We start from the raw sequence: 14,498 nt of genomic DNA on the forward strand, positions 1-14,498 counted from the left end.
AGCACACATCCATAACAGCTTTAACCCCACCTGAAGGAAACAAGATTTTTAACTTCTAGCACTTTCAGAATGATTTTTCAAGACCCAATTAATTAATAAGTTAAATTACTTTTTTTCCTCGAGTTTGGACGCAGTAAACCTGAAACCCAAACCAGCAATTCTATAGGTTAGCTACAGTATTAAAGCGTTTAATAAGAACTTAAGACAGGTTACAAAAGAGAGGTTTTTCGACCTATCAATTGTTAGCTAATTTGATCCCAGGATCTCGTCCACATTCTCTTTGAAAGAAGCAAAGAGATCAGTTTGAGCAGCAAGGCTGGGTGGCTTGCCCCACACTCCCACAGCCCTTGGAGTAAAGAAATGCCCCCCGTTCGCAGTTTTAAAGAGCCGCACTTCCGTGTAGTTTCGTCCTGTGTCCTCTGAGTTCCCCTGTCGGTTGTGAAGAAGCCTACTGTGCTGACTTCATTCATGCCTTTGAGGAGGAATGCTTGTACCCGGCTCCCTTTAAGTTTCCTTTTTCCAAGAATAAGTACTGTAGGTCCGGGTCATTTAGTCTGTCAGTGAGGGCATCCCGTTAAGCTCTGGAATGTACACTATACAGTCACGCTTTTCTGGACTGGTTCACATTCAGAAGCAGTCCAATATTAAAAAGAAACCAGTGTTCAACATATTAAAACGCATAGTGTTTATATCAGAGTAGGTGTTCTATGGCGTAAGGTAACAATTCAGAAACTCGAGGAGGAAATTACCCGTGTGTGACTTGACACTGAAGGGTCTATGTGCGCTTCTACACCATCAGCGAAGGCGAGGCCAGTTTGATCGAATTTTAACATCGCAAGTATGAAATCATGCAGTCGCTTCTGAAAAAAAAACTTAATCTTCAATATACAGTAGCTTAGAATAAAAGTCCGAGTCGGTGTTAGAAACCCCAGAGTTCCGTTAGGGCCTGAGAGCAACTGCTGCACGAAGTGCTGCATTGCTTTCCGGAACCGCAGGGAGCAGCCGAGGTTTGGCAGGCAGGGTTCTCCGAGAACAAGCAGTGAAAAGGGAGGACAAACGGTGCGCCTGCTGTAGCTGCAGAAAACATATCTATTTCTAAAAACAAATCACAAAACAGTACGAACTGGGGAAAACAGCTCTAGTTCTTGTAACAAAGACATTTCACTGCCAGCAACTACTGCTGCATGCTGTATTGTTGTACGCTTGATAAATAATCTTTGATTAGTTGATTGGTTGATTGATTTTGTTGCCTATCGTTTAAAGTTTGGAGGTTGGGGGGCGCTCTCTACCCGTCACCTGAAAATGTTAGGGCTTCATAGTGTCACTGATACTGTCTTGTAACTAGAAGGCCGGTAACAGAGCGGGAGACGCGCAGGTCACAGACCCCGGTCAGTCACAGTCTTTACTGTGGCCTTTCCTACTTACCGTTTACTTTCAACAAGCATTCCCTAAACGTTAGGCAATACCAACCTCAGATGATTATGGAGAGAGTTGTTTAAAAACATGTGTAAAAAGAATATGAAAAGTATTTATCAAAACCAAATACGATTAGTGATTTAAACCCTAATGTATCCCCTTACAGAGATTGTATAACTTGTCAGTGGTTCATCAAAATTAAGGAATCTGTTTAACATAAGCAATAAACCTTTTCTACTAAAATACAATTGTTATAGAAAATGAATAAGAAAAACTGAATGATTGCTACAATATTTTTCTCATGATTCCGTATATTGTACTTCAGAGAACAAAGCATTTTGCTAATTTTTTTTGTTTTTGTTGCTGTTGAAATAATTGCAATTTAGGAGCTATTACAGGGTGTGACGTGGGACAAATCCTTTATGATACCCAAAAAACATGTTAACCACAATCATGAAGCCCACAAAGTAGTCAATAGGAGCACTGATGCCCAACAGTCAGCAATTCAGAGCACATTCAAATAGATCTCTGGGTCTTTTGCATTTATTGATCAATAGCCATCAAATAAATACTGCATTTGGGGATTTTGCACATGGTGGAATGATCTTTCAGAAGGTGGGATCGATTGCCCAAGGTCAGCTCTGGAGGGAACTTTTAGTGTGGAGTTTGCATGTTCTCCCAGTGCCCCTATGAGTGTTCGCCTGGTACTCTGCCTTCCTGTCACCTTCCAAACCTGCGCTGGCTGGGAGAACTGGCCTATCTGTCCCTGTGTGTGTGAAACTGTGTCCAAGCTGCAGTCCGGCAGAGTGCCCTGTACTTCTGCGCTAGGCTCCTGGATTCCTGCAGAGACAGGCCTGGGCAGCATTTCCATAACAGACAGACGACGTTGTTAGTTGCCCACAGCCCTTACAACAGGTGTGATAAATGTCTTTGCCCTTTACCCACTGCAATCAGCCCCACCAATCGTAAAGCTCCTCCGCCAAAGAGCACACCCACACCCTCTTGTTTTGCTGAAAGGTGTTCTTCTGCAGCAGGGACCATGATTCTCAGTCCAGCTTTGACCTGGAAAGCTTCAATCGAACCACTGACTCAAACCCGTGGGACTCGGCTGACCCTGTGGAGGACTGGACCCACTCACCAAGTGGCAGCTCAGGCCCATCAAGACAAGGACTACTGAGTTCTGTACCAGTAGCTACCTGGAGGCTGAGAGATGCACAAATTCTGCACTTTAATCCTGAAATATTTGCATGGCTCATTGTTATTCTACCAGATCTCACTGTTATTTATTTTATTACTTGTGTGTGTTGAGGAGGGTATGTGAATGTGTTGGGTGGATACTGTCTGTTATTGGCTTTGTATTATTTATTCGTATGGTCTTTTAACTGTGTGAGCTCACCCAACCACATTCCACACAACTGGTTGTTGTGGCAATTAAGTGTTGAACTTGAACTCCTCTCATTTATACCCCTTCTGTTCTAACCTGATTCTAATCTAACCACAAAAGCACCTAATGCAACTCTGGGAATCGCCTGTCGTATGCTAAGAGGAACAGAGCTGAAGGCCTGTCTGCCTCAGTGGACTGTTTAACACGGTCAATAGACTCACCATTGGTAAGAAACTAGCCTTCAGACCCTGCAGGGAGAAAACTGTGGATCAGGGCCACTGAATCGCCAGGCTGCGCAGTCACTGGTACTCCCCACACAGGACAGGCAAATAAGAGCACACACAGTTTTAGAACCATACCTTCAAAGGAAAAGAGGTGCCTACTGTAGCTGTTAACTGCTGCAGACCTTGAGAGTCATAACCTGCTTTACAACAGATGAGGTGGTGGGACCACTCCCTCAGCCGCTCCTGATGTCAGCTTCGGAATCCTGGGGGAACAACGGCAGAATCCCAGAGGAAAACCGGGAACACGCACAGTGTGCACGTTGCCTAGAAACTGGTCAGCTGTACAAGCTTGACAAAACTGAAAAGACCTTTCATTGCATAGAAACACATACATAAAACACATCACCGTATTTGTGTTTTTAGAAATTAAAGCATACAGATCAGGGGTATTGATTAACAATTATTGATTATAATGTTTTGGCATCATTTTGATAAATTGATCATTTTTGACAGACTGTGACATACTTGAGTGCATTTTACCTGTTGCATGTGCACTAAATTACCTCATTAGTAAAAGAGCTCAAACATTAGTAACATTAGTGAAAACACAGAAAGGCCCCAGTGTGATTTGCTTAACAAGGAAACAGGAGCTTTGTGCCATCAACATGATGGGTGCTGGACTATGTCAGGGCAGCTCTGGGGTGGTGTACCATATATAAAGTCTCTATTACACATCAGAGCCAAACACAGCCTGTCCCTGATAAACCAAGACCAGGGGGGACACAAGACACGATGACAATATCTAGCTGCTACAGAAATACACCCATGCACACTACTAGTCTATAACGTTCCCAGTGCAGCCCCTGTTGATGACAAAAACTAAATATGAATTGATCTGTGTCCTGCTTGTTTAATACAACTGCAGTGCACCTGCTACAAAAGAACGTAATTTGTTGCTGTTAGAAGTAAACATCTATTTGGGATGTTCAGCCTGGCTAGCAAACATGCTCCACTGTCAGAACTGCCCAGAGCACGTTTTCGTGGAAATGACTAAGTCCCGTTTACCTCGCTGCCCGACACTCATTGGGCTGCCCTGGAGGGCGGAGAAGAGAAACAGGTCTGAGAGAGCAATGCAGATGACAAACCGGGAAAGGGCTGAGAACAGTGCAAACGGTTTAAACGCGGCGCTCAAAGTAATCGAAGATGAAAATCGATATTCATAATCACATATTACCTAAGGAATGGCCCAATCTGAAGGAGGTATGGTAAAACAACAGCTTTTCAAAACTTAAGAAAACGTGCTTTGATCTTTGTAGTGTATATTTCATTGAGAATTTAAAAGAGTTATTATTTGCATGCGTGACATTGATTTGCGTTTAAATGGGTCCTGATTTTTTAAATCAAAGCTGAAAATCCTATTTATAAACTCTTTCAAATACTATTGTAAAAATCAAATGAAGGGCAACACGAGGTGTTCCGCAATGAAGAAGGGGCTTCGCTCAGTGCACCTGTACATACAGTATAACTACTCCTGGCTCGACTGCTAGTATTTTCCGATAAGTAGTAATATAGTCGATATACATTTTAACATTTGAGTGCGATTTGTCTCTCTCACAAATATTTAATCACAAATAAAACCACACTTAAAATCAGAATACCATGAATTGACAGGCTCCGTCACGTACAATCACAAATCAATGCTATTGCTGATTTACGATTATAGCGCATTATGAGTGCAAGTCTTCTGTTTGCCAGCAGTATTGAGCCTATTCGCGGTTCAGATAGTAACACAAAAAAAATGGGACAAAACCTCTCTCTGCAATGGCTATAAAGGAAAACGTTTGATTAAGGACATTATTTCTTTGGTGAAGCGATATGATGCATTTCAGGAATGCCTGTTATTGATCTACAAGGCGAAATAGATTTTGAGTAGAAACTTATTGCTACAGTTTAAAACGTGAAATTGCTTTTATGTTTAAATATTAATGGTGGCACGATTGCGACCTTGAGTAAAAACGCGGAGTCATCGTATTCCGCGGCTGCCCTCGCAGGACTAGGTAATGATTATTCAGCAGTCAACAGGCAGCGGGAGACTGAAAGGGGTGTGGAGGCGACATTAATACCACATGTTTCAGATCATGCTGTAATGCAAGCGCATGGCGAATTCCGCTTAGCAAGACACCCACAGCACTGCCACAGTAATTCTAAACATTTTTCTATCTGTTCTGCAGTTGTGTAAGAATTCTCCAAGTTCTCATTCCTCCAGTTTCTTGTGAAAAGGGATTTTAAAGATCATATATAATAACGAGAGTTCCTTTCATCTTTAAGGGAACCACATTCGTAATCAAGCCTTCTCTTAAAAGACTTTTACTGTATTTTATTAACAAGCCTGGTATATTTTATTGCACTCCTCGACGCTATGAGATCGCCTACACCGTGACGTTTTTAATCGCTTGCGACCTTCACTTAGATCAGTGCTGCTGCTGCACTTCTTCGGCACCCCTTATCAAGAATAAAGTCACTTCGTTACACCCAAGATAAATCATACAGTAGCTGTAGCATGAAAGAGGGATAATGAGTTTAATGTCGCAGTCAGATTAAAAAAATCCATGAAACATTCCACACTTTTTTAGAATTTAAAGTCCGCAGTGAGATCAAGAATAAATGAGTAATTACGCACTTTTTTAAAGTTTGCCTTGGGATATCTAGTAGTTGTACTTACGTGCCTGTGCTTAATTGGCGTTTTCATTGATTTACCTTCTAAACCAGCCGGGCCTGAGGCGTGTGTGTGTACCTCCAGGCTCAGAACCACTGTTCGACACCGCTTTCAAGCTAAGCAGGCGTCAAAGGCAGGTCTGGTCGAGCCGGTAGAGGGCACTTTCTTTCTTAAACGGCACTTTTCGAGAGCGTCACATTCCGGGTTTAGCATTCTGGGTTGATAATGACTGTGGTTCCTGCTCCTGATGTACAAAGCTGTTTACCGTTTGTTTCTGTACTGCCTCTTTGTATTAAAATGCTTTTAAAGTTGACCTTGACCCAGGTTTGGAAGTACTGTCCGTAAGACAAATAATGGGTGGGGCTTTAATGAGGCTGTACATTTGTTTCAATGAACAATGAGTTCAAGGCTCTCTTTATTCCACAGCGGTATGGCTATGATGGATGGGTTCAACTGCACCACCACTGCAAAGTAAGTTTTTTTTTGGGGGGGGGAGGGCTCTGACCACCTAGGAGTTTTTTGGGGAAAATATTGTTAAGATGGTCACAGCTCAGAAAACAAGGAATGGACCACATGCCACATGCATCACAAAATTCCTAAAACAATAGATCAGGGAAGTCCAAGGCCGTGGTCAAGAGGCAAGCAAAAATCCAAAGCCAGAAGGCAAAATCAGTATCAAGGACCACAGACCAGACCGAAATCCAAGAGTCAGGCAAAGAGTCCAGGGAGAATTCAGCAAAGGCTAGACCACAAACTCAAAGTGTTGAAAACAAACCTACACACAGCTTGAACGCAGAGCAGGGTTTAAATAGGTCTGGGAGGGGAGGCGTGGTGAGGCAGGGACACTGGGCAGGCAGGGATTGGCTACTGCCGTCTGCTTGATCTGCGCCTCTGCTGCGCAGGTGAGGTAGGCACTCGTAGTTGGGTGCCCTCCGGTGGCGGGATGCTGGGACTGTAACAATAATGCCGGTGAAATAGAACGACACCAATACTGTACAGTATGTCCCTGATCCATTCCTCGGATATATGACCCTTTGAAAAAGCTGACCCACGAGATCTCTAACAGGGTATGAGGGACCAGGTCAAGAGGACTGGTCAGCTGATACAGACTGACCACCTCTTCTAAAAAAAAAGGTTTAAAACTACAGCAGATTCATGTGTACAACTCCGCGGTACGTTGTAGTTTAAATCATTTCATAATAATACCTAAGACCTTCTATACTCATTTTATATTCAAAACCCTAAGTAAATCTCAAATGTCACATAGGATGAGGAGGATGTGACGAACAATCACACCTGTCATGTTCGCACTAAAGTGGGAGATTCCACTAGACTGCACTTTTTTTTCTAAAAACACACACTCGGACAACATCCATTTCAAAGTTGTTTTTCTTTATTCCGTCATTTATGTTTCCCTGAGGATGCAATTGTATGAAGTGAAAAATCCCTTTCCTGCCGTGCACCGCAGTACTCCATCGCAGGCTCCCGCACCCGGCTCGCCGGCTGCAGCCCTCCCTGCGCGCTGTGGGCGGTGGATGAGAAGAACAGCTCAGTCTAATGACCACGATACCTTCAAGCGCACAGCCTAGGGCTGCAGGGGCGGCGAGAAACACGCTCCCTAGGGCAAGAGCACACCGCTCCCATCGGACCGCAGCACGGACTTCAGGTTCCGACAACGCTATTTTTAGACTTATTAAAAATGCGTTATTGCATTAGTGCGAGTGCGGGACAGCACTGCAGCGATGAGCGAAAGCGTGCAAACACACGAAGCGAGCCTCCGAGACTTTCCTGCTCTCCGGCTTGAGGGCGGGGGCCGGGTTCGGTTCTGCGTGCGTCAGGGGAGGGCGGCGGGACAGGCGGTACCTGGGCCCCGGTACCTGCGCCTTGCCTTTCGCGTCAGCACGAAAGAGCGCTGCTGGCACAATTAATCTCACGTCGGGCCCGGACACCGGGCGAAGCTGCGGTTCAGTGCGCAGAAGACCCCTCTCAGGAGCCCGCCCGAGCTCGCGTGTTTACAGCGTGGGAGACTTCGCGAAATACAGTACCGGTGTCGGCCAACTGTACCCTGTCCAAACGCAGTGTGGGCTTCAAATCCATTTGCTCTTCGTCGGAGTTAGCAAAACACTTAGAATGCATTTTGAAAATATATAATGTAGCAAAAACAACGCAGAGGGTGAATCGCTATTAAAATTATTCTTGGCACTGCTAAGTGTTCTGATGAGTCTTCTTTTACTGTATTCCAGTTTGAATAAGGTATACATGATTATTGCGGCTGTGAACAGCACGCCATAAATACATACTGTAGCACTCTCTGGTTAACGTGGGTATGCGCCCTCACCTTATGTTGGCCCCCCACCGCTTTGGACTCGAACCCGGGCCTTCAACATTATTCAACAGGGAACCAGCCAGTTGAGCTAAAGGGAGAGTCCCCCCTCAGGTCCCTGCTGTTCACAGGGAAGCGCGGTGACGTCACCGCGCTGGTAAGCCGGCTCGCACAACCTCTAATGTCGGCCGTCTGCGTTACACTATGTTTTATGTACCTGTCAAAGCAAACAAAATCTCTGTCTTCACGAAATAGCATGTAAACGTCTGAGATGATCTTTATGTAACTAGTTTCTAGTTTGTCTAGACATTTTTAACGGATTGGTTCTTAATTTCAGGTCTTCTGGCAAACTTGTCAGAAGAGCTCTACAGCCTGCCACCAGGTGGCATGATGAAATTACTGCAGAGTGAAAGTACGCGTCTGGTTAAATGTAGGTTATTATATGACTGCGTTCACGCTCATTGTTATTTCATTTCATGGCGGTGCCCTGTTTTCCCTGCCATTAACCTCAGAGCGAAACAGCTATTTTCAGATGAGAATATTCCATTTATTTTTATAGAGTCGTAAAACAGGATGTCGATACACTTCATCTGCGCTGCTCTCTCTGGTTTGACCTCAGGGAGAAGCTAAAATGATGAAAGATGGGAAAGTGTTCCGCGTGGTGCAGGAGAACTGCTGGGATCCAGCAGTACGCATCCGAGATATGGATAAGTATGGTACTTTCCCTTCAAACTCCTACCGTGGTGTTCAGAAACAATACTGTGCGGTCTCTATACCAATACAACAAATGCGCATACCGTATTTACTTGGAAATAGATAAAACTTTATTGATCACAAAGGGAAATTGATGTAAATTATGTAAATGAAAATGAAATGAATGAAATAAAATGAAATAAATGAATGAAAATGATGTAAATGAAATGTCATGTCTGCTCACTGGAGATCGCTTTCAGCTCCTGCACAACTTGAAATGTAAGCCTAATGATATGAATATAAAGAAAATCTATAAAAAAAACAAGAAGAAATGTAAGTTACGAGCGCGTTGTTGCTGTGTTTCAGGAGTAACTGTGCAGGTCCTCTCCACCGTCCCCGTCATGTTCAGTTACTGGGTAAGACGCTTCTTCAAATACGGCACAGCGTTAACAATCCTCGCTTATCAACCAGGCCCTGTTAGGGAAATCTGGCTCCTTCAACTTATACGACGCAATCTGGCCATTTTCAGATTGATGAGAACCAGAGGCTTGCAATTTAGAGAATAATAATAATTTTCTATGCCACTGGGCCCGTTTATCCCTTTGATAGGAAGCAGCCAATTCATCCAAAGACCTCCTTGTGCTTTTTCTTGAAGGAGGCCAGGGTATCGACTTTGACCACATGGCTGTGTAGCTTCTTCCACAGCTTTGAGATTTGCTATAATGTAGGGAATAAAAAACCCCACCATTAAACAAAATTACACCACTGCCTCACAGAATCACAAGAGTGCAGGTAGAGTTGATGTGACTACGTTCATAAAGCACTGTCACCACACCCACGCGTGCGCGAGGGGGCAGAATCATATTTTTTTAAAACAGATGTTACCTTTGAAAATCTGTATTAGCTGTGTTCATTGCTGAATGGTCAGAATACCCTACTGATCGTCTGAGAAAACGTCAGAAACTTTCAAAGGCATTGAGTGCACACATGAGTCCAAATAATAGCATAGAAAACTCACCTGGTCAATCTCTATCAAAGCACAATGAGTAATACATTCCGAATACAAACCAGATCACATTTACACACTAGTACACCAGTTCGGTATTCTAGCTGAGGAATTCTGCTCGTTGATCGCCTGAGCTCTTCTCGTTTCTCGTGATGTGTCATCAGGCCAAGCCTCACGACGCCCTGGATCTCTGCCACATTCTGAACGACGACCTGGCGGCCACGGTGCGCCAGCGCCCGCGGCGGTTCGTGGGCCTGGGGACCCTGCCCATGCAGGCCCCAGACCTGGCCGCGCAGGAGCTGCGGCGCTGTGTGCTGGAGCTGGGGTTCCCCGGCGTGCAGCTGGGCTCCCACGTCAACCGCTGGGACCTGAGCGCACCCGAGCTCGGCTCAGTCTACGCAGTAAGGGCCGCACCGCCGCCCGAGACTGAACATCGGACCAGCGTCTCCAACCTTCACAACTGAAATGCCCTGAAACTGAAAAGTAATGCCTTGTACAATGATAATCAAGTCCTTCTACACAGCGCCTTCCAGCCCAAAGTATCCCAAAGCACTTTGCCTGTAGCGCAGGCCCCACCTGTGAGACGCACAGCAGTCAGGGGAGGAGAGAAACCTCTGCACCAAGAGAACTAGGGGAGCTAGAGAGAGGCTAGTGCATGCCCAGGGTGGAAACCAGCCAGGACACCAACGTTAACAGCCCTACACTTACTTTTATTACACTTTCATTATGGTACCGATATATGTTGCATACTGTACGTCTGAGCACATCTTCGTGAGCAAAACAAACATGCATGTCAGTAGCCTTCTGTCTGGGAAGCGTGGCAGTATACTGGTTAGAACAGCTGCTTGGCAGTTGGCTCCTGGGACCTGGGCTCGGTTCTGAACTGGAGTGCCTGTCTGTGTGGAGTTTGCATGTGTTTGACTGGCTACCCCGAGATCATGAGGAAATGCTCATGAGGAAAAGGGCTGGTCTTCCTATCCCATTGCCCAGACATGAATGGAGAGGTTTGGCTGCAGCCCTCCTGCTGGTCCCTGACCTCGGCATCTGTGGTTTCACTATTCTTTGTGCAGGCTGCTGAAGAGCTGAACTGTTCCTTATTCGTTCATCCCTGGGACATGCAAACTGATGGAAGGATGTCTAAATACTGGCTCCCCTGGCTGGTGGGTTAGTATGATGTGTTTAATGTATATTCAGCTTGCTGGTGCGAAACAGCACTGATATTGCACCATCAGTGTCTATTAGCACTTAGGCTATAGAGTGTTTAAACACCTTCCGCTATTCTGCGTTGGAAGTATATCTCTGCAGTGGGTATCTGCACCAGAAGCCATTTCAGCTGACACTGCTAGAAGATGACAGAATGGTTGTGAACCAGAGGAGGCCAAGCTGGTTTATTGTAGTGAATTGATCTAAGGATCTCATGCAGCTGTTTCCTGAAAGAGTCGGGGCTATTGGCTTCAACATAATGGCTGGGCAACTCGCTCCATACTCCCACAACCCTTTGGGTAAAGAAGAGCCTCCTGTTCTCAGTTTTAGATTGACTTTCTCATAGTTTCCACTTGTGTCCTCTGGTTTGTGTCTCACGTGTTCAATCTGGAGAAGTCTACACAGCTGACTTTGAGGACTCTATGTACTGGTCTCCTCACACACTTCTCTGTTCGAGACTGAAAATACCCAGTGTCTTTGGCCTTTTAGAGTAAGACATGCCTTTAAACTTAGTATTGTTTTGGTTACTTACCTCTGGATTGATTCCAGATGTTTTTTAACTTCAGGAATGCCAGCAGAGACCACAACAGCAATCTGCTCCATGATCTTTGGGGGCGTATTTGAGAAATTTCCCAAGCTTAAAGTCTGTTTTGCTCATGGAGGTAATGTTACCCTTACGCAAATATACTGTGAGAACAAATATACTGTGAGAACAAATATACTGTGAGAAAGAAGCAGAGCCATTGTGACACACAAAGCAGTCTGTGTAATATAAAGATACTATCTGTGATTTAGCAGATACTATATCTTTAAAAAGCATACAAATACAACATGTCTGTAGAAAATGCTGTCTGACATAATTTCGTACCGAAGAGATTAAGTATAAACAGGATATTTGAAAATTTAGGAGGATCCTTCCCCTACACGATTGGACGAATTGAGCACGGATTTAGAGTTCGCCCAGATTTGTGTGCCGTAGATAACAACATCAATCCCAGGAAATATCTTGGCTCGTTTTATACGGATTCCCTTGTCCATGACCCTCAGGCACTGAAGCTTCTTCTTGAAGTGGTTGGAAAGGTAGGAGAGTTTTACTTTCCAGACACAGAGCACAGCACTTTGAAAAGTATAAACTGTAATATATACATATATTTAACAGTACACAAATGCAACCTAAAAGATAACCAAGTTTAAGTATTGCACACATTACAGGTGATCTGTTTTTCTGGCCTGTTTGTTAGCAATGATAAATGTCAGCACTGTAGCTAGGAAACGGTTTTATAAAAATTCTTCTTCTTTGTTGAAGGATAAGGTCATGCTTGGTACAGACTACCCATTTCCACTGGGAGAACTTGAGCCAGGATCTCTGATAGAATCAATGAGTGAATTTGACTGCGAGTTAAAGGTGACTTCAGTTTAAAATGTAACTGATTTTGTTCCTCAGCTTCTTGGAATATTATCTTTAATGTCATGACTTTCCCCAGAGTAAACCACAGCTCGCCATGATCTGTCTTCTTGCCTGAAAAAGGGGTTTTCTTTCCTGTAAAAGCTACACAAATCCTTAAACCATGCAGAAATTCTAGCTGAAGCCCACCACAGCCATAACTCTTACCCTGTATAGACTGTAACCCTAGCTCAATCCTAAAACAAACTCTTACCATCCATCAAACCTTCCACCCAGAACCAATCCTAAACTTAACTTTCATCACATCCTAATCTGAAAACCTGCCTTAATATGATCTACACACCTTACCTGCGTTCTAAACTCACCCAAAGCTTTAAAAATCTCATCTGGTTCCCCACTGAATCCCACAAGCAACTAAACAAAGTAAATCAAAAATGGACTCCCTGACAAAAGCACACAGGAACAAGTAAAGGATTATTCCATGCAGAAAAGAAAAGTTCCTTTGCAAGTTCCTTGTTCCTTTGCAGCCTATGCATGCTGACACAGCTCCCTGCTTGAACTACTTCAAAAGCACACAGGTCCAAAAGGCACAGGGCAGACATAAAGATACGTTTCCAATGATTGTTTGATTATCTCTTGCATCTATTCATTATACAACAATGCTTAATGATCTGTAATGTTTAGTCTTTTCATGTTTTCTTTATAAAGTAATCATTTGTTTTAAAATATAATTAACTTAATTAATTCTCTTACTTTAATAAATGAAGCTTACATATCTGCAATATTCATTCTTTTCATGTTTTCTTTACTGGGACAATTTGTTTTAAAATATAATTAACTGTTAATTAATTTTTAGTCTTTCAATAATAAATTAGGCTTGTTTTATGTCTTTTATACAATGTATCATTTGTTTTAAAAATTAATTAATGCTAGATGTCTGCATATTTTAATTGATAGATGCTGCTTAATGATGTGTAATTTTTTTAGAATGTGTTTCTGTCAGGTTACTTCAATAATGTTTCTGCAACTGAAGTAGCTTATCCCCTCTCGGATTAGTCTAGCTGTGTGGGGTCTTCAGGATGAAAGGCGTTTAAATGTACAGAACACAGTGAAGGGGTCTACAGCAGGGGTGTCCAGTCCTGGTCCTGGGAGGCTGGTGAGTCGGCGGGTTTTTGGTCCAGGCCAGCTCTTAGCGAGACCAGCTGGTTCTGGGCTTAATGGGAACTATTCCACAGCGTCTCCCAGCTCTGCAGGTGGTGCTGCTTTAACGAGACCTAGCAAGCCTGCAGACACACCAGCCCCACAGGACCAGAACCGGACCCCTAGTCTATTTTTTTAACAATTTGCTTACTTTGCGTCCGTGTGCTTTCTGTATTTCAGGATAAACTTCTAGCAGGGAACGCTCTGGAGTTTTTGGGCCTTCATAGAAGCCAGTTTGAGTGATCCCAAAGACACCTGATTATTACATGATGAGATTACAACCTAAACTCCTAATCACCAGAGTTTCTTCATAGTGAAGATCTACAGAACTGTACGGAAATTAATTTAATTAATTAACTGTATTTCTCTATCTGATAGCTGTTAAACGGTACATAATAGAAAAATAACATTTCGGTTCTACTAGAAGACATCTCTTCTCTTCCAACTGATGTATTTGTACCACACGAGTAAGCAATTCATGTGAGAAAAAAAAACACTGTAGGTTTTTCATACAAAAATAAATCTTCCACATACACTGTTGTAACATTTGCCTGCTTTTCTTCAAAGTTTTTTTTTATTATTTTACCCGTTCTTGCACAGTGTGTTTTGTGTAGTTCTCCTTTCATCCACTTGAGGGAGGTGACGAATAATGCACTGTACTTTAAAAACGACAACACTTTCCTTGTTGCAGCCTCATGTGCGTGCGCTGGTGTGGTATGTACTTGAATCCTCGATATTTGAGAACAGAAGGGATTTGTTTTGTCATTTACGAATTATTAATCCGAAATTGTAAGCATAGACTCTTCTACAAAAGCAGTATTAATCGTATCTGTACTGGAACTGTTACAGCACTGCAAAGGTAAGAAGTTATTGCTCCAGTTTTGACTTACAAACGGGTGTGAAGTTAAACATATTTCCAATTAAAACG

General features: G+C 43.5%; 1 protein-coding gene across 1 annotated transcript; it reads left to right on the forward strand.

Annotated features, from left to right (window-relative positions):
- The first annotated feature begins 4,211 nt into the window (after positions 1-4,211).
- On the forward strand, positions 4,212-14,098 carry acmsd (aminocarboxymuconate semialdehyde decarboxylase). The gene is made up of 10 exons (XM_088930543.1): positions 4,212-4,284; positions 6,167-6,211; positions 8,683-8,779; positions 9,123-9,172; positions 9,927-10,163; positions 10,833-10,926; positions 11,532-11,627; positions 11,873-12,045; positions 12,272-12,370; positions 13,751-14,098. Exons 1-10 carry the CDS (start codon positions 4,228-4,230, stop codon positions 13,811-13,813), a joined length of 1,011 nt encoding a protein of 336 aa, XP_088786669.1. The 5' UTR covers positions 4,212-4,227; the 3' UTR covers positions 13,814-14,098.
- Positions 14,099-14,498: the final 400 nt, after the last annotated feature.

The sequence above is a fragment of the Atractosteus spatula genome, chromosome 13, assembly GCF_055471065.1.
Source record: "Atractosteus spatula isolate fAtrSpa1 chromosome 13, fAtrSpa1.hap1, whole genome shotgun sequence".
NCBI classification, from domain to species: domain Eukaryota; kingdom Metazoa; phylum Chordata; class Actinopteri; order Semionotiformes; family Lepisosteidae; genus Atractosteus; species Atractosteus spatula.

Excerpts from the sequence above, each read along its gene's own strand:
- acmsd (XM_088930543.1), top strand. The coding sequence starts at position 4,228 with ATGAAAATCGATATTCATAATCACATATTACCTAAGGAATGGCCCAAT. Across the intron at positions 4,285-6,166 it reads AATGGCCCAATCTGAAGGAG|CGGTATGGCTATGATGGATG; the intron begins GTATGGTAAAAC and ends TTTATTCCACAG. Across the intron at positions 10,927-11,531 it reads CTGGCTCCCCTGGCTGGTGG|GAATGCCAGCAGAGACCACA; the intron begins GTTAGTATGATG and ends TTTTAACTTCAG.